The sequence below is a fragment of the Daphnia pulicaria genome, chromosome 9 (genome assembly GCF_021234035.1).
Source record: "Daphnia pulicaria isolate SC F1-1A chromosome 9, SC_F0-13Bv2, whole genome shotgun sequence".
NCBI lineage: Eukaryota > Metazoa > Arthropoda > Branchiopoda > Diplostraca > Daphniidae > Daphnia > Daphnia pulicaria.
The window spans coordinates 1102586-1124108 of NC_060921.1; the positions used below are offsets into that span (position 1 = coordinate 1102586).

General features: G+C 39.0%; 6 protein-coding genes across 13 annotated transcripts; 1 reads left to right on the forward strand and 5 right to left on the reverse strand.

Moving 5' to 3' along the window:
• Positions 1-1669: 1669 nt before the first annotated feature.
• LOC124312911 lies at positions 1670-21479 on the reverse strand. 4 transcript variants are annotated; one of them, XR_006910653.1, is made up of 7 exons: positions 5409-5754; positions 5155-5335; positions 4648-5051; positions 3035-4572; positions 2198-2957; positions 1848-2132; positions 1670-1752 (listed from the first exon to the last, which is right to left on the reverse strand). XR_006910653.1 is itself a non-coding variant. In XM_046777471.1 (5 exons), the coding sequence occupies exons 2-5, from the start codon at positions 5290-5292 to the stop codon at positions 2872-2874; spliced, it is 2166 nt and encodes a 721-aa protein (XP_046633427.1). In that variant the 5' UTR covers positions 5293-5298; positions 20387-21479; the 3' UTR covers positions 2667-2871. The 4 variants fall into 4 exon arrangements, 2 of the variants coding, with proteins under 2 accessions (XP_046633427.1, XP_046633426.1); XR_006910652.1 differs by having other exon boundaries at positions 1670-2132; XM_046777471.1 differs by lacking the exons at positions 1670-1752; positions 1848-2132; positions 5409-5754 and adding an exon at positions 20387-21479 and having other exon boundaries at positions 2667-2957; positions 5155-5298.
• LOC124313204 lies at positions 5871-7583 on the forward strand. The gene is made up of 4 exons (XM_046778004.1): positions 5871-6334; positions 6399-6461; positions 6526-6618; positions 6684-7583. The coding sequence occupies exons 1-4, from the start codon at positions 6058-6060 to the stop codon at positions 7295-7297; spliced, it is 1047 nt and encodes a 348-aa protein (XP_046633960.1). The 5' UTR covers positions 5871-6057; the 3' UTR covers positions 7298-7583.
• On the reverse strand, positions 8318-9241 carry LOC124313475 (shematrin-like protein 2). Of its 2 annotated transcripts, none has more exons than XM_046778423.1 (3): positions 9151-9241; positions 8799-9064; positions 8318-8708 (listed from the first exon to the last, which is right to left on the reverse strand). In XM_046778423.1, the coding sequence occupies exons 1-3, from the start codon at positions 9166-9168 to the stop codon at positions 8624-8626; spliced, it is 369 nt and encodes a 122-aa protein (XP_046634379.1). In that variant the 5' UTR covers positions 9169-9241; the 3' UTR covers positions 8318-8623. The 2 variants fall into 2 exon arrangements, with proteins under 2 accessions (XP_046634379.1, XP_046634377.1); XM_046778421.1 differs by having other exon boundaries at positions 8318-8699; positions 8794-9064.
• On the reverse strand, positions 10895-14428 carry LOC124313280. 4 transcript variants are annotated; one of them, XM_046778119.1, is made up of 8 exons: positions 14281-14428; positions 14058-14197; positions 13715-13982; positions 12268-13661; positions 11886-12165; positions 11514-11795; positions 11324-11449; positions 10895-11229 (listed from the first exon to the last, which is right to left on the reverse strand). In XM_046778119.1, exons 4-8 carry the CDS (start codon positions 12277-12279, stop codon positions 11108-11110), a joined length of 822 nt encoding a protein of 273 aa, XP_046634075.1. In that variant the 5' UTR covers positions 12280-13661; positions 13715-13982; positions 14058-14197; positions 14281-14428; the 3' UTR covers positions 10895-11107. The 4 variants fall into 4 exon arrangements, with proteins under 4 accessions (XP_046634075.1, XP_046634077.1, XP_046634078.1 ...); XM_046778121.1 differs by having other exon boundaries at positions 12268-13975; XM_046778122.1 differs by having other exon boundaries at positions 11886-12162; positions 12268-13982.
• LOC124313518 (abscisic acid and environmental stress-inducible protein-like) lies at positions 14439-16334 on the reverse strand. Its single transcript, XM_046778485.1, has 3 exons — positions 16217-16334; positions 14682-14916; positions 14439-14489 (listed from the first exon to the last, which is right to left on the reverse strand). The coding sequence occupies exons 1-3, from the start codon at positions 16232-16234 to the stop codon at positions 14446-14448; spliced, it is 297 nt and encodes a 98-aa protein (XP_046634441.1). The 5' UTR covers positions 16235-16334; the 3' UTR covers positions 14439-14445.
• Positions 16905-20281, reverse strand: LOC124313751. The gene is made up of 5 exons (XM_046778562.1): positions 20186-20281; positions 19673-20082; positions 18054-19597; positions 17262-17982; positions 16905-17196 (listed from the first exon to the last, which is right to left on the reverse strand). Exons 1-5 carry the CDS (start codon positions 20279-20281, stop codon positions 16929-16931), a joined length of 3039 nt encoding a protein of 1012 aa, XP_046634518.1. The 3' UTR covers positions 16905-16928.
• Positions 21480-21523: the final 44 nt, after the last annotated feature.

Here is a 21523-nt window from a genome sequence, read left to right on the forward strand (position 1 = left end):
GGGATGCAGGTTGGGTGTGAAATAAAACGCCTACCCTTTTTTAGGTGGTAGGAAGGAATGACATAACAGAATCGATAAAAACACACTTACATAAGGCAAAGTGGGTGGCGTAAAGTAAGACGATGGTCCGTCCATCCTACACCCCCTACTGAAAATAAAGGTGACCTTCAGAAGGTCTATCAAAAGATCGTCGATATTGTCAATGATAATGCTTGATTGCCAACATCTAAAAGATGGGAAACTTTTATAAGGCGACAAATTGAAGGCGAGTCGTTCGCGTCACATTCACTTTTTTCATTTCATATTCCGAGTTCATTGACATTTTCAGATGATATTCTGTGGTTACAACGAATTGATGTTATCGCCCACACATTGTTTAATTTGTAACGTAAATAATTAATTACCCAGCGAACTGATGGAATCCATCTATCAAAAGCTCGTTTCCTTTTCTAGCCCACACGGTCCGTTGCAGCCAAATAAATAAGCAGCACACGGCGATGACTGGCGTTACTTTCAGTTGTATTGCCGTTCTCCTACTTGGCGAAAGGCTTCACAGTCAGCGGCGCTAAATGAGATAATATTAGAATTCGTCAAGCACTGATATTAAGAGTATAATAACGCAATCCCTAAAATGAACGTGACACAAAGAAAAACGAGATTTGTCAAGAAATAAACGGAGATTATTCGACGCACTTCCTCACTCAATTGAAGATTGGGGAGAGGATACCACATCTCCGCGTTTATGCCATCGGCAAGATTACATCTGCCACTTAACATTCTAAAATGCCACTTTTTAAAACAAATTATTCACTCACCGAGTCAGGAACCGTAGGAGAAAACAAGTAATAACCTCCAAATGTTAGAAAAGACGAAATAAGACAATCCAGTGGGCGACATTCATTTACAGGATCAGAATGGAGACTTCAATCGGCTTCATAGCTTCTTAACGTATCCTCCGATAATTAAACCTGTAGACGAAAACGACATCAGAAAATTGCGTCATACAATAAAACAGTATCGGCGATTAAATTAATATCACGCAATTTCAGATCAACCCGTGCTGGCTGTAAAACCGTAAGCACATCATTCAATGACACAAATTACGCAATTAGATGTAATGGCTATGTTTGGCTTACCGAAATGAATGGCGAGTGGCGACGAACAAGTCAATTGGATGCGAGTCACAACCGTTTTTAAAAGGCCAGTCGAATCCGCGTCGCATTTTCTCTGCTCCAAATTGGTCACACGTGGAGTTCAACGGCTCATTCCACCTGTTAATTACCGGAGAGTAAACACTCGTACACGTTCTGTCAATTACAAACATATTGGCCACATTAAATCGTGCATTCCAGTTGTCCGTCATGATAATAAGACAGCTTGTTAATTCATGACCTAATCATCCCTGTAAAAAATCAATTTCATTAAGCGTTCAGCCGTTCACCTTGAACTGAAATCAATTCAAAGTGGAGCCTAAATAATCGATAAGCAATAAGGCACTAGTTAAGTACCATAGTTGGTAAACCGGTTTCGGCAGACAAGCACGTAGGAGCTAACAGAATAACAAATGTCTTAATCAATCGAAGTCCTAGTCACCAACCCCCAGCAAATTTAGAGTGCATTTTGTATCTTCTGCAGTTTTTACAAGGCCAATACTTAAAATTTTTTGAAGTTGATTTTACAACAAGTGTAATCTTGGTTATTCAATACAAAAACGTTTTAACTGTGCATCAAGACTTCAAGAGTTTCCGTGAACTAAAGCCATCCCAATAATCAACCGAATTACAAAAAAAAAACTCAATTAACTTGCATGAATTTGATTTTAAATTTCAGGCTAATCAATAACTCACGGATTAAGCTGCATTTAGTTTTGGCCAAATTACAATTTCTTGCAGATGAGTTTATGCATTGGCCAATGAGAATGCTGACACTCGACACTGCAGTAAACAGTGGAACGGCAACGACTGCAACGCTTCAACTTCTCAGGGATTTTCTTACAAACAGCACAGCATTTCTCGTCAGCTATAAAATCCTTGTAAAGAGAATCCTGGTAGAGAGGCGAAAGAAAAGTAGCAAGCCAAGGACTGCGACCTCCTAGAGGAATATTCTCCTTCTGCCATTTGCTGGGCTCGATTCTGAATTGTGTTTAAACAGAAAATTAGTTATGTATAAACAAAATTTAAGTAAGCAAGTCGATTACCTAGTTGAGTTCAAACGCAGGAGAAAACGAAACAATTGAAGTTCTTCTTCTGACTCGGCTTCCACAACCAACCTGTCCTCCATGGGTGGAAAAAATTTCTGGCAAATCTTTAAGTGATCCATTACTTCGTTGGGCACAGTTGGGTTTGCCGGAGATATTTCCTTTAAAAAATTTTTCATATAATTTTGATCGAGAGCAGTAATCAGCAAAATTGGGGTTCCCATCGGGGAAGTAAGAAGGGGCAGATGGAGCTTCAGCAGGTACCGATCGTCATTTCGACCGTAACTGACAAACTCAGCAACACGGGCCATCAATGATCCAAGCTTGAGACGCAAGCTATGCAAAGCAGATCCAGATGAAAGAATAAATTGGCATAAATCCATATTATTCGGTATCAACTGACGACTCTGAAGAAAGAATTTAATATCCGTCATTGAAAACTGACTGCTCAGATGGTGTTCCAGACTGCTGAATACATCTTCAGAGGTGAGTGGTACGTTTTCCCAGGGCACTAAATCGTCTATTATCCATTTAGACTTTTTACTATGAAACTCGCACGGCCAGGGCTCCAGCAGAGATTTCTCCAACAACAAATCGACATGTCGACTTTTTCGATGGAGCGTCGCTTGAACATTTTTCGCAAGAATCGGAAATGGAAATGTTAATGACAAAGGTTAGATTTCGCTGGGTTGAGTCAATGAAACTGTGATTTCATGGCAGGATTCACAGGGGGCCTGTTCGTTAGTGGATATCTTCAATCCTGTAAAAATGGAAAGATTTAAAATAGGTACTTGCAACATGAATGTAGGCTACCAATTATAATGGAAAATTACTCACCTGAAACATTTCCACAACATTCAATGGCAATCCTTAGGGTGTACTGTTTTTCTGACTCGATACAACTCTCGACCTTCATGTACATTTTACCTTTAGGATCCAGTGGAAGTTGAGGTTTGCTTTGTCCAATCGGGTAAGGTACAAGATATTCCTCTACCCGCATTGATTCAAAAGGGTCTAAGACAAGTAGTGGCATTCCGTTGAAAGCATTGACAACAATCGCATCGTAATACGTTTCATCAAAACCATGATCGCTAGGCAGTAAAAACGACACCGTCTCCACTGCTACTCCTTTTGAAGTACGCTTGAATTCAAGTTCAATATTGTCGATGAAGTGAACATCAGGTCCGGATAAGTCAGGATTGAGCTTGTAAGAATCTTTGAGGACAAAAACTAGCCGAAGTAGAGGAGTTGATTTTTGGCTGACTGCAGACTTCATTATGAGCTGAACACCAGCTGACAATTTCATCATTTTCTTCCCATTCTTCCAATCCCCCAATGTTTTTCTTGCCAGAAAGAATTGTGGAGCGATGTCAAGTAGGTCTGGTGACCAACAATCCTGTCCCAGTCGTTTGATGATTGAATCCAAAATGTAGTTGAATGTTAGGGGAGTGTAGTAGATTTCACTTCCAGCACTGTTCGATAGGGAGGCAGGTTTAGGAAATGTTGTTTGATGGCAGAATTTGGCCAGCTTTGTTATGCATCGATTTAAATCGGGAGAAGGGACCAATTTTATGTTCTGAAAGTTTGGTACTTTCTGCCAGCAGAGAATCGCTGGGCGTCCTCTTCGAATGCTGATTGACCGCAACATATCGACGGCAGAATCCCTTAATTCAACATGGTCAGCCAATCTTAACCCGTAAATAGTGGGAATCATACACAATGAAGCACAAAGGGATGTCTCGACGATGGTGTTAGCCGAATGTTGACTGTTAGTCACTATTTCGGTATAAAAAATTGCATTTGGGTTATCCGACAGCTTTTGGCAGCATGCAACAACTAAATTGGCTAACCCAACACGACTGACGAAATCAGAGCAGTCGATGACGTCAAACTTGTTTGCGTCTGAGTAGCAATGTTTTAAGGCTTCTTCTAAGTGAAAAACGATTTTGACTGTTGGAATCCGGCTGCAATAGGAAGACACCAATCTCTTGAGTATTTCGGAGCAGTAGTGGGTCATGATTTCTTCATCTGAAGTTATCAGCTCTCCTTTTTCCATTGGCAGATAACCTTCAAACAGATTTAAGCAGTAAATTTTCCAATCATGGGTGGAGGGGTTCAGCAAAGTTGGGTTGACGCACACTGGTTGGTCGTTATTTTGACGGCGACTGCTGCTATTTCTGTAACATTTCAGAATTTCATCGTAAATCTTTTTACGAACACAAGGTGCCAATCCTATGAACTCTTCACGATTTATAAACTGCTTAGCCAGATCATTTAATGAGGCAGTGAAGAGATCAGCATTTTTCAGATGTGCTTTCTCTTGTAAATGTTCTGGAGAATACAAGACAGCCCACAGGTCCAACAAGCATTGATTCCTAATAAATAAATATGGAAGAATTAGTCTGAACCACTATTTATAATCCTATTTCATTGCTTTTATTAAAAGTTACCTTTGTCCCCAGACTTTTCTCAAGAGTGATTCAGAATCGGTTTTGTTTTTAGAGGAAACAGAATGCCAGTTACTCCACAAACTCTTCAATTTTTCTAGGTGACAACTGTTTGGAATTGTGACATTATCTGGTAATTTCTCATTCGTCAATTCCTTAACAATAGAAAGAAACCTCTTCCTGGTTTCTTCTGGCCAATCAACATTGTACCACACATCCCACAGAAATCCAAAATCTTCATCATTTTCAAGATTGAAATCATGTGCTGACACAATTTTCAAAATTATGACATTTCGAGCCAAGACAGAAGGACTTAAATCATTGAGATGAATCTCTAAATGTTGAGGATTCTTGGAAGTTGTTGCTTGAAAGGTATTTCTTAGATCACCACAACCCAATAAGAGAACCTTAGAAATGAAAAACATCGAGAGTAAATATGGGTGATTACTTCAACAATACAGGCATATTTATAAATATATCAAATATTCAGCAATAGTTGCGAGCAAATACCTTAGTCACTTCATTCCCATCGCTAATATTCCCATCAAAACAGAAATCCTTGAGAACGTTTCGAACTCGTGTGTTCCCGAAAGGTGTACCCGCTTTACAATCGCCGCTCATCCTCTCACGTCTTGCTGTAGATAACATTTTCTTCTATTTTCAAATCCAAATAAACTGATAAACAAATGCCCTAAGAATGGTCAAATACTGTCAAATAATACCATACGTTTATAACAAGCTACCTAAGTCTAAATAAGCATTACCTTAACTATTTCACCATTCTTTCGGTTTCAGCCCTCTTATCTTGGCAGACGATACCAACGATACTGAGAAAAGTCATGGAAAAGTGTGAAAAGATATTTACAACATACCAAATTCTGCAATTTAGTGTGACATTTGTGATTCGAGATGCTGTGGACTCGGACTGTGGTATTTTACTATTTTGAGCATTTTCATGATTTAAATTTTTTTAAATAGAGAACACTGTAACGAAGTGGGTGAAAGGGTGCGAATGGTCTTTGTATTTCAAATAAAGAAAGGTCTTATGAACGTTGTTGCAGTTATTGATTACCTTAAATTTCCCATCTTTCACTTAATGCGAATGGAGCAGTTGGACATCCTGCGTTGCCAGGTCTGGAAATAAATTTTTTGTCCAATAGGGCCAGAGCCATAGATACCTGGTCAGTTCATGGCTGTATTGGCTTCCCTATCCCGGTTTCAGGGTAAACGTATCCCCGATTTTCAGACATTTTAGGGCGGAGCTTGTCAGAAGTTGTGAAGTGGAAGAATGAATCAGCGCCATCTAGTGATAAGACGTTGAATACTTTCGGCGGCCATTTTTGTGTAATATGTGAATACGGCGGCCATCATCGTGTATTACGTGAATGAAGCCTAACCATAATTTCTGTAAAAATGGTTGGCAGGTGTGCTGTTCCTGGTTGTAAAACAACATATTACAAAGGAAATCAAAAAGAAAACGAGGTTACCCTGTTTACAATTCCTAAAACTTCATTATCAAAATGGCAAGAACTAATTCCATGTAGCAATTTGACGAGCACCTCACTTATTTGCTCCCGTCATTTTGACGAAAGTGACTTTAAATCAGGGATTCAAATTTTGAACGTGTTCCATCCTTTCAAACGTAGGAATCTTAATGCTGGAGCAATTCCCAAACATTTTCTGATAAATGGTATGTATTTCCTTTCCTGTATAATCTTTAATGTCACACAGAAACTGAACCATTTTCATTTTAGATAAATCTAGTCGACAAGCAATGCAAAATGTTGATGCTTTCAAATGGAGAAATAACCTGAATGGTATTTTTACATATGTTTATATTGTTTAAAATTAAATAATGCAATTCTTAAATATATTTTGTAGTGGAAGCAAATGCTAGCAATTCATCAGTAAGGAAACGACCAAAAGTAGACAAACCACCTACTACGTCAAAGAGAAAAAAAGTTGACAGTACAGGTATTGATAATAGTTCTCTTTACATTTTATTTTGAAGAGCAATTGCTTTAATTTTAATCTTATAGCACCCTCCATGGAAGTTACCTCTACTATTCAAGAAACAATCAACATTCACCAGGCTGCTGAAGAAGGAATTGTTGATCCACTTCCTGATTCAATCAAAGAAAATCTTGCTGTTGTCATTGAAGATACGACAGTTGCATCGCCTTCTATGGAAGCTACCTCTACTATTCAAGAATCAATGGACATTCCCCAGGCTGCTGAAGAAGCTATTTTTGATCCACTTCCTGATGTAATGAACAAAAACGTTGCTGTTGTCATTGAAGATTCGACAGTTACATCACCTTCTATGGAAGCAAGCTCTACTAATTTCAAGTCTAATTTTATGACATTTCAGTCACTAGTAACTTTATCAATGATACCAAAGAATTGGATATGGTCTTTTGATCAAATCAAACAAATGATTTATTGCATTTCGATGGATCAACTACCAAATGGAAATTATAATGTGAAAAGTGTACATTTTCAAAACAAACAAGAAGTAATGTATTATGTCAACGGAAAGAACATTCCATCAAGCACTACTGCTTTGTCAAACCATTTCACAACAGTTGAAAATATAACGCAATTGATAAAGGATTTCAACGATCGAAAAATTTGTTCATGCATTCCTCATTAAAGGTTCATAAATATTAACCTTTAATCTCGTCTTTCTGGTATATTGGACTCAGCTGGCGTGTTAAGATCGAAATATTGCAGAAAGAGAATAAAATTCAAAGTAACTAAGAATAAAACGTACCATGTATTTACACCACATATTTTTTTTACACAACCAAACAATAAAATGTAAAAATGTGAGGACACTTAAAAAGATAGGACACTTAGAAGTTAGATAAAACTTAGAGGTTTGACAGTTGGATACTTCTCCTTTTTATTATTGTTTACTTCTTGTAGAAAAGTAAGCTGTGATTGCCGATTGGCCAATGAGTTTTTCATAGACCCTTCCTGATTGGCTGGCTTCACGTAGTAGCTGACACACTCACTAGAGGCGCTCATTCATTCTTCCAAATCGGACCACGTTTACCCTGAAACCGGGATAGGGAAGCCAACACAGCCGTGAACTGACCAGGTATCTATGGCTCTGATAGGGCCAATTAGCGTACAGCGTTTTTTAAAAAAGAGGCTGTACGCTCGCTGATTTGCCCGTGCAGTCTGTGCTTTATTCAAGAAGACAAAAAAGAGTCTAGAACCGGTAACATCCATAATTCCATACAGGCATTCAACTGTACATGTCGGTTCCAACGAAACAAATAGTGAAATGCATCAAGGTTAACAAAATCAAAATAATAACAGAACAACGGTAATTATTGGGCCAAATCCGCACATACAAAATAAGATGCCACTTAAAAAATAAAAAACAAACACAAACTGTCACGGTGGGTTATAGTTGTGCCCTTCACTATGCCGACCTGATGGGAAGTGTTGCCATTTTCTTCGCCTGATCAAAATCAAATTTGATTTTAATCGTAAAGCAAGAAAAACCAGTTTAACAAATAGGGATTCCCTTATTAAAATGGGTGGATTTACTCATTGATTTTACTGACCAAGGAAATTTTTAAAACACATTTCCGGTTAAAATTTTCGTATTAAACCGACATCAGTGGACTTAGTCATCGATTTCTTAGTTTAACACACACTGTTTTAATTTGAAATTTTATTTCCACTTTAAGAAAGAATATGTTATCGCATTTTTTCTAAAACTGATCGACAGAGTCAGAATAACATACAGCATTCACTTTGGCGAATAGAATAAGACATCCCTTCAATTAGACAACAGAAGTGAAAACTGCAAGGGCAGACCCTATAAAATACAAGAATTCCGACAGAATTAGCCATAGGCACGAACGCAAGGTGATAATTTGATAAGAGTTAAGTGGATTGAATGAAAGCAAACAGGTGCATTGGAGAATTCTACTGGAAAGTCACTTGTCCAGTGGCTGCAGGATCAACTGGAGCGGCGGTATCCCCTGGTTTCTGTCCTTCTCTCCATCCGAGTCCACCGTAACTGCCGTAACCTCCATCTGTTTTTGAAAAAGGAGATTATACATAATTTAGAATTTGCCGATTTCCCAGTCAGTAAAACATAAATGACAGATTATCAGTTTTGATATTTACTGTTGTAGTTGTTTCCATATCCCTGGTTGTATCCGCCATATCCCTGCTGGTTGTATCCACCGTATCCTTGATTATGTCCGCCGTATCCTTGATTATATCCGCCGTATCCTTGATTATATCCAGCCCCATATCCGCCGCTGTTGTGACCATGGTGATGACGGAGGTCAGCTGTTAAACCATCCGCACCTGGAACAGCTGCGGCAGGAACGGCGGGAGCAGCAGCGTCTTGAGGGTAAGGCAAGGCCACAGCAACGGCCACCAACAGCATAAACTTTAAGGTATAAAAGTGAATCATGTTACTGCTTTTTAGTAAAAATAATAATAATAATAATAAATAAATGACTTTAAATGGCTTACCATGAAAATTCGAGACATTCTTTTCGTTTTTCGACTGAGTTACGGAAGAATCAAGTGATGAGTGTAAAGAAACTGGAGAAGAGCCGAGAAGAGCCTGGCTTTTTATACAAAAATAAAACTCGTAGCGAATAGGAACCGAACGTTGTAGGTTACTCTCACTGCAAGGCTAGTGGCACCACTACCTGAGGCAGCGTACGGCCGTGTTGTTGTTTGGACTTGATGAAATAAGAGTGCTGGGAAAAACCCACGGTATTTCCTATCATTATTTCGCCATGGAAGTGATAAGAGCGCGAATTTTAAAATATACGAGGAATGAAAAATGTTGCGACTTGGGTATTTCCTTATTGGTGAAATGTTCTCCTTTTCAGTACACTTTTTTTTCAATAGTTTAGTTTAAACGGGCTAGTTTAAATTTTTGAGACAATTCTGGCAACTGCAACATTATGCGCTTCCTGTAAAACTCTGTGAACCTTTGCGGTGCTACATATAAATAGTTTCGTTTAGGTTATAATAAATGTTTCAAAGATTAATGAATTAAATTGACGATAAAATTTGAAATGATCTGAAGCTTTTCTAGTCAAAAATGTGTCTTGATATTGGCGAAAAAAAAACAGTTAGGCCTATACAACGAAAGGAAATGTCGCATTTTTGTCATCTTAATTAGTATAGTCTTGTATAACCGAAACTAAAACGGACTATAATGTAGAGTTTTACTTTAGCTGCTCTACACGGTTCACGGTATTGTCACTAATCTTACGCCAATTGCACCTCTGATGTCGGTGCAAACTGCAAAGCTTATAGAACCGACACAGGACAAATCCACTTGGCACTCATTGACTCCAAGTATTGGTTTAGAAATAAAGATAAAAGAGAATGTCTGATCAAGCGATGTAATGTCGAATAAGGAAACGCATCATACCTATATATTAAATATTCTAAAATATACGTATAGATAATAAAGTAGCTAAACATCGTCCAAATTTTGAAAAAGAAATAACGTTTTGACATACCCTTTCAACTGCGCACGAAATCGAAACCTAGCGCTAGGCCTACATCACTTGTGACCATTTCGGACGCTACTTGTTGATTGACTTAAGTAGGTAATTCACTTTAAGCCTTCTTCGACAGACGAAGATACATCTAGCTGCTACCTTCTTCGCTAAAACTCCAATCGACTTGGCTACGGCTGCACTTCCAATATCCTTATTCAATCTGCGGGCATTCTGCGGGACGAAAACTGGCAAAGGAGGTCGACGGCATCAACAAGTTAGAACAAACTAAAAGATAAAAGAAAAAGCCAATAAAAGAAAGAACTAGAAAATAGCTCAGAAGACACTGGGCTGGGTGTGAAATAAAAACGCCTACCCTTTTGAAGTGGTAAAGGTAGGGATGACATAATAACAGAATCGATAAAACACCGGGCAAAATAGGGTAGAGTGAGGTACGTATAAAATATTGGTCCGTCCATCCTTATACTACTAAACATGATGGACTAACAAAAGATCGTCCATGTAGTTCAGCAATGGGAGGGACGAGATTAACGATTGTTAATATGTAAAGAGAACAAATTCTTACTAAGAAATAAAAATGATTAGACTATTCCATGAATAACTATTCCATGAATAATTATCAGTTTAGCTTAGGCCCCTAAATGGCTACAAAACCAAAATAAATGTTCCGCAGTTAACAATTGGAACTTTTACGATCAATCATCGTTTTTGAACCAGAAAAAAGCTTCAACATGTTTGAATGCAAAATTCTATATATTGTCTGAAGGAAAACAGCCGAAACATTCCATCAGCGAAATTTCTTTTTTTGAAACAAGCAAAATTCAAATTGCCAATTAATAAGTTCTTTTTTTGACACACAAGCAAAGTTCAAAGCAAACAAGATCGAAACAGCCAGGCAGAGGTTGCACCGGAGAGGAATTCAGAATAAGATTGACGATGGTTACACATCACTGCCACACCCATTTCGTGCACCAATTTCCACCTCCCTTGCCACCTCCGCAAAAATATTCCACCGAAACCCATTTCTTTGGCGGGGGCGTGGGGGGAATCCAGAATGGCAAAGTGAAACCTAACAATTTGATTGAAAAGAGAGACAAATAAAGCAGTTAATTTACATATTTCTAGTGCTATCAGTGCAGTATTAGTAGACTTTCTCTTCTTACCCCCTTTTGGCTCTGGGCCTTTGAGATATTTGTCGTACGCCAAAAGCTCGGCTTGGCTCGGTTTCCTAGTTTTGTCCAGCTCTATACGTTGGTTCAACAGTTTTTGCCAATGATCACGCAAGATTGCTAAAAGATATTTCAAGAAAATTTAGATTTATTTCGATTAAATTGTGTGTCGGGCAATTCTTACGGTACTCGTCCATCGTGTACGGCAAATTTCGCTTCGCCCAAAGATCGTTGTAAAAGGCTTGGGCCTTTCCAAACTGCCCAAATACGGGAGTACCGTAGGGAGAGCCATCTTGTTTGAACTCGACGTCCATACCCATATCTCTAGCCAGCAAATAATTCCCCTTAAACTGGAATGGACACTTGTCTTGGTAATAATTAATTTTGTCTTTGTATTTTTGGATGGCAGGAAATTCACCGGTTGCATTCTCTTTTGAAAACGGGTCAGTCGAATACAGGCTAATATCTTGAAATTATTGAGAAAATCATAAATTAATTAGTGCAGATAGCAATCGTTAAATCCAATTAAAATATTTGAGAAATGAATCGAACCCACCATATTTCGGATTTAAGAGATAAGCAGCGTACGCTAGATTATACAAATTGGCCTGTTTGGGTGCAAGTCTGTCTTCATACTCCTTCAATTTCTGAGCTTTTTCCTTTTTTGAGTTCTCTGAATCCGCCGGTTTGTTTTTGTAGTAATCACGCAAGATAATCAGTTCCTGGACTTCTAGTCCTGGGTTAGCGGGAGTCGTTTGCGGCTTCACCGTTGTCACCGCCATCGGTGCGGCAAAAGCGTCGGAGAAAACGACTGCCAAAATGACCACCCACATCTTCTTCATGCAATAACAAACATTTCATAACAATAAAAACAACATTAATAACAATTAATTAAATGATAAAGGATGAACAGCAAATAATATAAAGTAAATTCTAACCTGCGATTTCATGGTGAAAGACTCCAGTCAACGTGCAGCGATCAGAAGCGATTGCCACGAAAATGCAATGATTGCAATCCGTTTTTATACCCTGGGAGTTAAAGCCAGAAATTTGAATCCCTGGATGCATTTCATTTCAGCCACTTGTTGCTGCTGACGTGGTTGATGGCAATAAGTGCAAATTTAAGGCAGGTGGTCGAAGGTGTCAAAGTTAAAGTTAAAATGAGACATAAAAACGCAACAAAACCCCGGAAGAGAGTTGATTCGATTGGTTTCTCACGTCCAGTTTACGTGCTTTGACACAGAATATCATCAAAAATTGGAACCCGAGTGTCAATGCTGCCAATTCTTATGAACTCATTCCCGAAATGCAACCTGCTACGTGACTCATCAATGCCCATTCCGTGATTAAGTGAGTCATCGCCAAAAGATACTTGATCCAATGCTTGTAAATATTTAAATCCCAATCTAATCATCATTTAGGATATTAAACTACGAAAAAAAATCCGCTTATTAACAACCTCCAAATGTTAGAAAAGACGAAATAAGACAATCCAGTGGGCGACGTAATATCAAAAATAAAGTAATAAGGTTCAGTACGAGACCCAAGTAAATGAGTGCATATAGAATTATGCGCGCTATCATGTTGATACTCAGTTAAAGCATTCCGCTCTGAATGATGATTCATGAATCGAAATCATTTTCCCATAGCCACATCCAACATCAACCAAGCGGATAAGAAGAACCGTACATCCCTGCAGTTTGAATTACAGTCCCGCCCACTTCAAGGCGGAGTTGACTGGCGACGGAATTGGGCGATAGCAGCAATGGCCGGAATGTTTACTAGTCACATCCAACAAACTCACACGACCGGCGTAGCTATCGACGTAACTACTGTAACCAGAGCCTCAACTAAATCGAACTGACATAAGTATTCCAAACATTATGGAAACGTTGCGAAATGCTTCACAGTCAGGGGCTAAATGAGATTATCTTTGAATCCATCAAGTGCTGCAATAAGAAAATATTAACCCAACCTCAAAACGGAACTTGACACAAAAAGAAATTAGGTTTATCAAGAAGAAACGGATTACACTTGTATCTTTATTCCATTGTGGATTAGGGGACCCAGCTGGATTCCAAATCTCCGCGTTTACGTCATCAACAAAACCCTTTACATCGCTAGTAATTCCAATATTAAAGCCCTGTTTTTTAAACAAGAAATTATTCACTTACAAATTCAGGATCCATAGGACAAAACGAACAGTCACCCATTCCCCCTTTAAACAAGTTAGGATAAAAGTCCACCACCTTAAAAAAATAAATTAACCAACCCCGTCAACAACCAGACCTGCTTGTTTTCCCTTCACAATAACTGTGGGTGACTAGTACACCTTGCGAAAAGAAGTAAAAGCTAAATAGTCTTTACAAAAGGTACTGAGCTAACAGAATTACAACGTTAAAGCACGTCAGTCGTGGTTTCTGGTTCATTCGCTGGAGCCGCTGCAATCACTGGATTTGTTGGGGGGTAGTTAATGCCCGGTGTTGGTTTTTGTGAAGTTGTTAGAAGATAAGTTGGTCGAGGTGTTTCAGCTATGGGTGGGAGATTTGGGATTGAACCGGGAGGAGGACGAGGTGGAACTGGACCGCGAGTAGTCAGAGGTATACTCGTTTCAGCTACAACTGGCTGAAACGCTGGTGGTGACCGCTGTTGGCTTTTCCCATGCAATAGTAAAGTCAAGAAATAAAAAATTCGGTCGGATTGATGACATTAGGAAATCCAATCTCACCCTCGATCCGCAGAATTCTGCACATTGCCGGAAACGGCAGATCCTAGTTGGGTCGCAAATCGTTGTTTGTTTAGATTATTAGTAGCGCCAGTGGCAAAGTTGATAAAGACCATCACGATCAGCACGCCTGTGAAATTCAGCTAAAAAAATTCAAGAAAATTCAATTGATTACAGGCGAGATTGGTGGAAACGTGCACCATAATGTTGGATTGAAGGGTGTTACCAAATTGCGATTGCGATTCATGATTCGTACAGAAGACAACGAGAGGTTAATCGTGTCACCAAAGAAGATATCGTCTCTGCTGATGAAAACAGTAAAGTCATCATGCGATATTCAAATCAGCCGTTTTATATGGCCGGGCGAGTCCAACTTCCCAACACTGGTGCTCTAAATTTCGACATTCCGAGGGGTCAATGAACATCGATTGACAGCTGCTTATTCCAAATCAAATAAACACAAGTTGTTAAGCGTCACATAACTAAATAGTACAAAGAACATATCGTGTCATTGACTTGAGGACAATGACACGTTTTGCACGTGTCGAGATTTTACATAATTTAAAACTCGCCAATTTCCCAGTCAGTGAAACATAAACGACAAATGATCAGAATTTTGATATTTACTGTCGTTTCCATATCCCTGGTTGTATCCGCCATATCCCTGCTGGTTGTATCCACCGTATCCTTGATTATATCCGCCGTATCCTTGGTTGTATCCGGCCCCATATCCGCCGCTGATGTGGCCGTGGTGATGACGGAGGTCAGCTGTTAAACCATCCGCAACTGGAACAGCTGGGGCAGGATCGGCGGCTTCTTGAGGGTAAGTCAAGGCCACGGCAACGGCCACCAATAGCATCAACTAAAACGTCGATAATTAAACATTACATTAGGTTTTGTCAGCGTATTTTGAAAGAACTTGCCATGAAAATGCGAGACATCTTTAGGAATTATTCGAATGGGCTCTAGAAGATTCAAGTGTGATGCCATGAGAAGAAGGCGCTGGCTTTTTATACAAATGCAGCCTACGGAATGGTGCAGGTTATTCTCACTGCAAGGCCGAGGCACAACGCGTTTCTGGTGTTGTGCAAAACAAAAAATATCTTCAGGCGCTGGTAAATATTTAAATCCCAATCTAATCATAATTCAGGATATTAAACTACGAAAAAAAAATCCGCTTATTAACAACCTCCAAATGTTAGAAAAGACGAACTAAGACAATCCAGTGGGCGACATTATAAAAAAAATAAGCTAATAAGGTTCAGTACGAGACCCAAGTAAATGAATGCATATAGAATTATGCGCGCTATCATGTTGATACTCAGTTATAGCATTCCGCTCTGAATGATGATTCAGAAATGAAATCATTTTCCATAGCCATATCTGCCATAACATGAAAGTGTCTATACCCCGACAGTCGTCACTCTGCTGGTTCCAAATCTGTAAAGCACCGGACTTTTCCAGATATTATCCGATCCATGACGTTTCAGACTATAGGGCCCTCGACACCGTAGAGAATGACCAATAAGCCCCACAGCACGGCAGACAAATGAAACTTGACAAAAATAATAAAAGAAACAGCACAGCGAAGAGCCGAGTAGAAAGATTTAAAAAAAAAAAAAAAATGAATTTAATTTCATCTCAACGTGTTGATTCGACCCGTGATGGATTCTTTGGCCACTGTAGCGTTTACAACAGTGTCTTGTTGCTCTGCTCAACGGGCGGCAGTTGGATATCAAAGGGTAAACGATATTGGGTAACTCGAACCGAATTTTAGAAGGAGCCCAACGGAAGGCGAGCCCTTTTTGACAAAAAAGGAATATAATTTAGAACTCGCCAATTTTCTAGTCAGTAAAACGTAAACAACAAATGATCATCAAAGTTTTGATATTTACTGTTGTAGTTGTTTCTATATCCCTGGTTGTATCCACCGTATCCTTGGTTGTATCCGGCCCCATATCCGCCACTGTTGTGGCCATGGTGATGACGAAGGTCAGCTGTTAAACCATCCGCACCTGGAACAACTGGGGTAGGAACGGCGGGAGCAGCAGCGTTTTGAGGGTAAGGCAAGGCCACAGCAACGGCCACCAATAACATCAACTAAAACGTCAATAGTTAAATATTACATTAGTTTTTGTCAGCGTATTTTGAAAAAAACTTACCATGTTAATGCGAGACATCTTTTGGAATTATTCGACTGGGCTCTAGAAGATTCAAGTGTAATGCTATTAGTAGAAGGCGCTGGCTTTTAATACAAAAAAACTTGTAGCAAATGCTGGTTACGGAATGGTGTAGGTACGCGTTTCTGGTGTTGTGCAAAACAAAAAAAGGAGTAAAGGAAACTATATCTTCAGGCGCTGGTAAAAACCCAAAGGGCACAACAAGAAGATATCAAAAGGAATAATTTCAATTTGGGATTTTTTTTTTCTTCTTGTGAGTTGCTCGTGAATAATAAATTTTAATCAAGGCAAGTTCAACTTCTCAATTCTCTCTTAATTCGTTGTGCAGGCGGAGCTTAATCTTCATACAGTGCTACAATCGGCAAAACATAAATGGTACTATGGTAGTCGATTACTCGGTAGCAGAATTGGCAAATTTAGAGGGCATTTTGAATTTCCTGCAAATTTTGAAAGGCCAATTCTTAAAATTGTTAAAATTGTTTCAATACCAAGTGTAATCTCGATTTTTCAATACAAAAACGTTTTAACTGTGCACCAACACTTTAAGAGTTTTCCGTGAACTAAAGCCATCCCAATAATCAACCGAATTAAAAAAAAAAAAAAAAAAAAAACTCAATGAACTTGTTTGAATTTGATTTTAAAGTTCAAGCTAATCGATAACTCACGGATTAAGCTGCATTAAGTTTTGGCCAAATTACAATTTCTTGCAGATGAGCTTGTGAGTTGGCCAATGAGACTGTTGACACTCGACGCTGCAGTAAACAGTAGAACGGCAACGACTGCAACGCTTCAACTTCTCGGGGATTTTCTTACAAACGGCACAGCATTTCTCGTTAGCTAGTTCATCCTCAATGCTTTCCGTCGATACGGAATCCTGGTAGAGAGGAGAAATGAAAGTAGCAAGCCAAGGACTGCTACCTCCTAGAGGAATATTCTCCTTCTGCCATTTGCTGGGCTCGATTCTGAATTGTGTTTAAACAGAAAATTAGTTATGTAGAAACAAAGTTGAAGTAACTAAGTCGATTACCTAGTTGAGTTCAAACGCAGGAGAAAACGAAACAATTGAAATTCTTCTTCTGTCTCGGCATCCACAACCAACTTGTCCTTGGATCTGCCAATTGGAAAGACTTCCTTGTAAATCTTTAAGTGATCCAGTCCTTCTTTGAGGACAGTTGGGTTAGTCGTAAAGTCCTGTCCAAGTATTCGCGAAAGGATATCATTGAGAGCAGTAATCGGCAAAATTGGGTTTCCCATTGGGGAAGTAAGAAGGGGCCGATGGAGTTTCAGTAGGTACCGATCGTCATTTCGACCGTAACTGACAAACTCAATATCACGCAACATCAATACTCCAAGCTTGAGACGCAATTTATCCAAAGCAGAACACTTTGAATCAAGAAAATGGTCTGAATTGATATTCTTCGATATCAGTTGACTGGTCAGATGGTGTTCCAAAGTGTTTAATCCATTTTCAGGGGTGAGTGGTACGTTTTCCCAGGGCATTAAATCGTCTATTATCCATTTAGAATTTTTACTGTGAAACTCGCACGGCCAAGGCTCCAGCAGGGATTTCTTCACCAACAAATCGACATGTCGACTTTTTCGATGGAGCGTCGCTTGAACATTTTTCGCAAGGATCGGAAATGGAAATGTTAATGACAAAGGTTTGATTTCGCTGGGTTGAGTCAATGAAACGGTGACGTCATGGCAGGATTCGCAGGGGGCCTGCTCGTTAGTGGATATCTTCAATCCTGTAAAAATGAAAAGCTTAATAATGGGAACTTGCAACATAATCAACGAATTGAAATGCAAAATTACTCACCTGAAACGTTTCCATCACATTCAATAGCAATCCTAAGGGTGTACTGTTCTTCTGACTCGATACAACTTTCGACCTTCATGTACATTTTATTTTTAGGATCCAGCGGAAGTTGAGATTTTCTTTGATCAATCGGGTAAGGAACAAGATATTCCTCTACCCGCATTGATTTAAAAGACTCTAAGAGTAGTATTGGCATTCCGTTGAAAGCATCGATTACAATCGCAGTGTACGTTTCATCGAAAAAACCATGATCATCATTAGCCAGTAAAAACGAAGTCTCCACTTTGATTCCTTTTGAAGTCTGTTTGAATTCAAGTTCAAAATTGTCGATGTAGTGAACATCTGGTCCGGTTAAGTCACCTTTCAACATATAAGAAGCTTTACGGACAAAAACTAGCCGAAGTAGAGGAGTTGATTCTTGGCTGACTGCAGACTTCCTTATGTACTCAACACCAGCTGTAAATTTCATCATTTTCTTTCCATTCTTCCAATCCTCCAGAATTTTTCTTGCCAGACTGAATTGATGAGCGATTTCAAGTAGACGTATGTCCGGTAACCAAAAATCATGTCCCAGTCTCTTGATCATTGAATCCAAAATATAGTTGAACGTTAAGGGAGTGTAGTAGATATCACTTCCAGCGCTGCTTTTTAGAGAGGCAGGTTTAGAAAATGTTGTTTGATGGCAGAATTTGGCCAGCTTTGTTACACATTGATCTAAATCAGGAGAAGGGACCAATTTGATGTTCTGAAAGTTTGGTACTTTCTGCCAGCAGAGAATCACTGGGCGTCCTCTTTGAAGGGTATTGCAACGCAAGTAATCTATAGCTGAATCTCTTAATTCAACATGGTCAGCCAATCTCAACCCGTAAATAGTCGGAATCATGCTCAATGGAGCGCAAAGGGATGTCTCGACGATGGTGTTGGCCGAATGTTGACTGTCAGTCATTATTTCGGTATAAAAGACTGCATTTGGGTTATCCGACAACTTTCGGCAGCATGCAACAACTAAATTGGCTAACCCAACATGATCCAAGAAATCAGAGCAGTCGATGACGTCAAACTTGTTTGCGTCTGAGTAGCAATGTTTTAAGGCTTCTTCTAAGTGAAAAACGATTTTGACTGTTGGAATCCGGCTGCGATAGGAAGACACCAATCTCTTGAGTATTTCGGAGCAGTAGTGGGTCACGATTTCTTCATCTGAAGTTATCAGCTCTCCTTTTTCCATTGGCAGATAACCTTCAAACAGATTTAAGCAGTAAATTTTCCAATCATGGGTGGAGGGGTTCAGCAAAGTTGGGTTGACGCACACTGGTTGGTCGTTATTTTGACGGCGACTGCTGCCATTTCTGTAACATTTCAGAATTTCATCGTAAATCTTTTTACGAACACAAGGTGCCAATCCTATGAACTCTTCACGATTTATAAACTGCTTAGCCAGATCATTTAATGAGGCAGTGAAGAGATCAGCATTTTTCAGATGTGCTTTCTCTTGTAAATGTTCTGGAGAATACAAGACAGCCCATAGGTCCAACAAGCATTGATTCCTAATAAATAAATATGGAAGAATTAGTATGAACCACTATTTATAAACCTATTTCAATGCTTTTATTAAAAGTTACCTTTGTCCCCAGACTTTTCTCAAGAGTGATTCAGAATCGGTTTTGTTTTGGGAGGAAACAAAATGCCAGTTACTCCACAAACTCTTCAATTTTTCTAGGTGACAACTGTTTGGAATTGTGACATTATCTGGTAATTTCTCATTCGTCAATTCCTTAACAATAGAAAGAAACCTCTTCCTGGTTTCTTCTGGCCAATCAACATTGTACCACACATCCCACAGAAATCCAAAATCTTCATCATTTTCAAGATTGAAATCATGTGCTGCCACAATTTTCAAAATTATGACATTTCGAGCCAAGACAGAAACAGAAGGACTTAAATCATTGAGATGAATCTCTAAATTTTGAGGATTCTTGGAAGTTGTTGCTTGAAAGGTATTTCTTAGATCACCACAACCCAATAAGAGAACCTTAGAAATGAAAAACATCGAGAGTAAATATGGGTGATTACTTCAACAATACAGGCATATTTATAAATATATCAAATATTCAGCAATAGTTGCGAGCAAATACCTTAGTCACTTCATTCCCATCAAAACAGAAATCCTTGAGAACGTTTCGAACTCGTGTGTTCCCGAAAGGTGTACCCGCTTTACAATCGCCGCTCATCCTGTCACGTCTTGCTGTAGATAACATTTTCTTCTATTTTCAAATCCAAATAGACTGATAAACAAATGACCTAAATGGTCAAATACTTTCAAATTAATACCGTACGTTTATAACAAGCTACCTAAATCTAAATAAGCATTACCTTAGCTATTTAACGATGCTCTCGGTTTTAGCCCTCTATTCTTGGCAGACGATACTGGGAAAAGTGTGAAAAGATTCTTACAACATACCACATTCCGCAATTTAGTGTGACATTTGTGATTCAAGATGCTGTGGACTCGGACTGTGGTATTTTACTATTTTGAGCATTTTCATATTTAAAAAAAAATTTTAAATATAGAACACTGTAACGATTTAACGAAGTGGGCGAAAAGGATGCAAATGGTATTTGTATTTCAAATAAAGGAAGGTCTTAAGAACGTTGTTGCAGTTATTGATTACTTAAATTTCCCATCTTTCACATAATGCGAATCGTATCTGCTTTTTAACAAGGCCAGTCGAATCGATGTCGCATTTCCTTTGCTCCAAATATCGACCATATTGATGAGGGCAGAGTAATCAAATGACTCGGATGAGGGGTTCAACGGCTAATTCCATCTGTTCATTACCAGTCAGTAAAACACACGTACACATTTGGGTCCATTACAGGCAATCCCATCGCCCACATTTCTATATCGATTCCGTGCAATCCAGTTGTCCGACATCATAGGCATATTATTTAAGGCAGAGTCTTGTTGATTCTTGGCCTAATTGATTCCTGCAGAAAAAAAAAAAAAACAATTTCATTGCGCGTTCACCTTGAACTGAAAAAAACATTTTAAAGCGGAGCATAAATAATTGATAAGCAATTAGGCACTAGTACCATGGCAGTATACCGATTTCTGCAGACAAGCACGTAGGCGCCAAAAGAATAACAAATGTCTTAATCAATCAAAGTAGTCATTACATATCTGTAGGAGTAAACAACAACAGATCCGTGTAGGATTAACAACAGTTGGAAATGTCGACATGTTTTCATTTGACTAGTCGAAACGTTGTTGCAATCTTAGCACTTTGGAATAAAAACAACTCTTGCCTAAGCTTACACAACAGGTAAAATACAAATTAACGAGTCATTCCTTCTTAATTCCGTACGTGCAGGCTGTGCTGATTAAAGTCCAACGTACCGGACCCCATCTTTTCTATTAATATACAGCCCCTCCCCATCAAATGGGCAGATTAATTTTTGGTTAAGTAAAACAC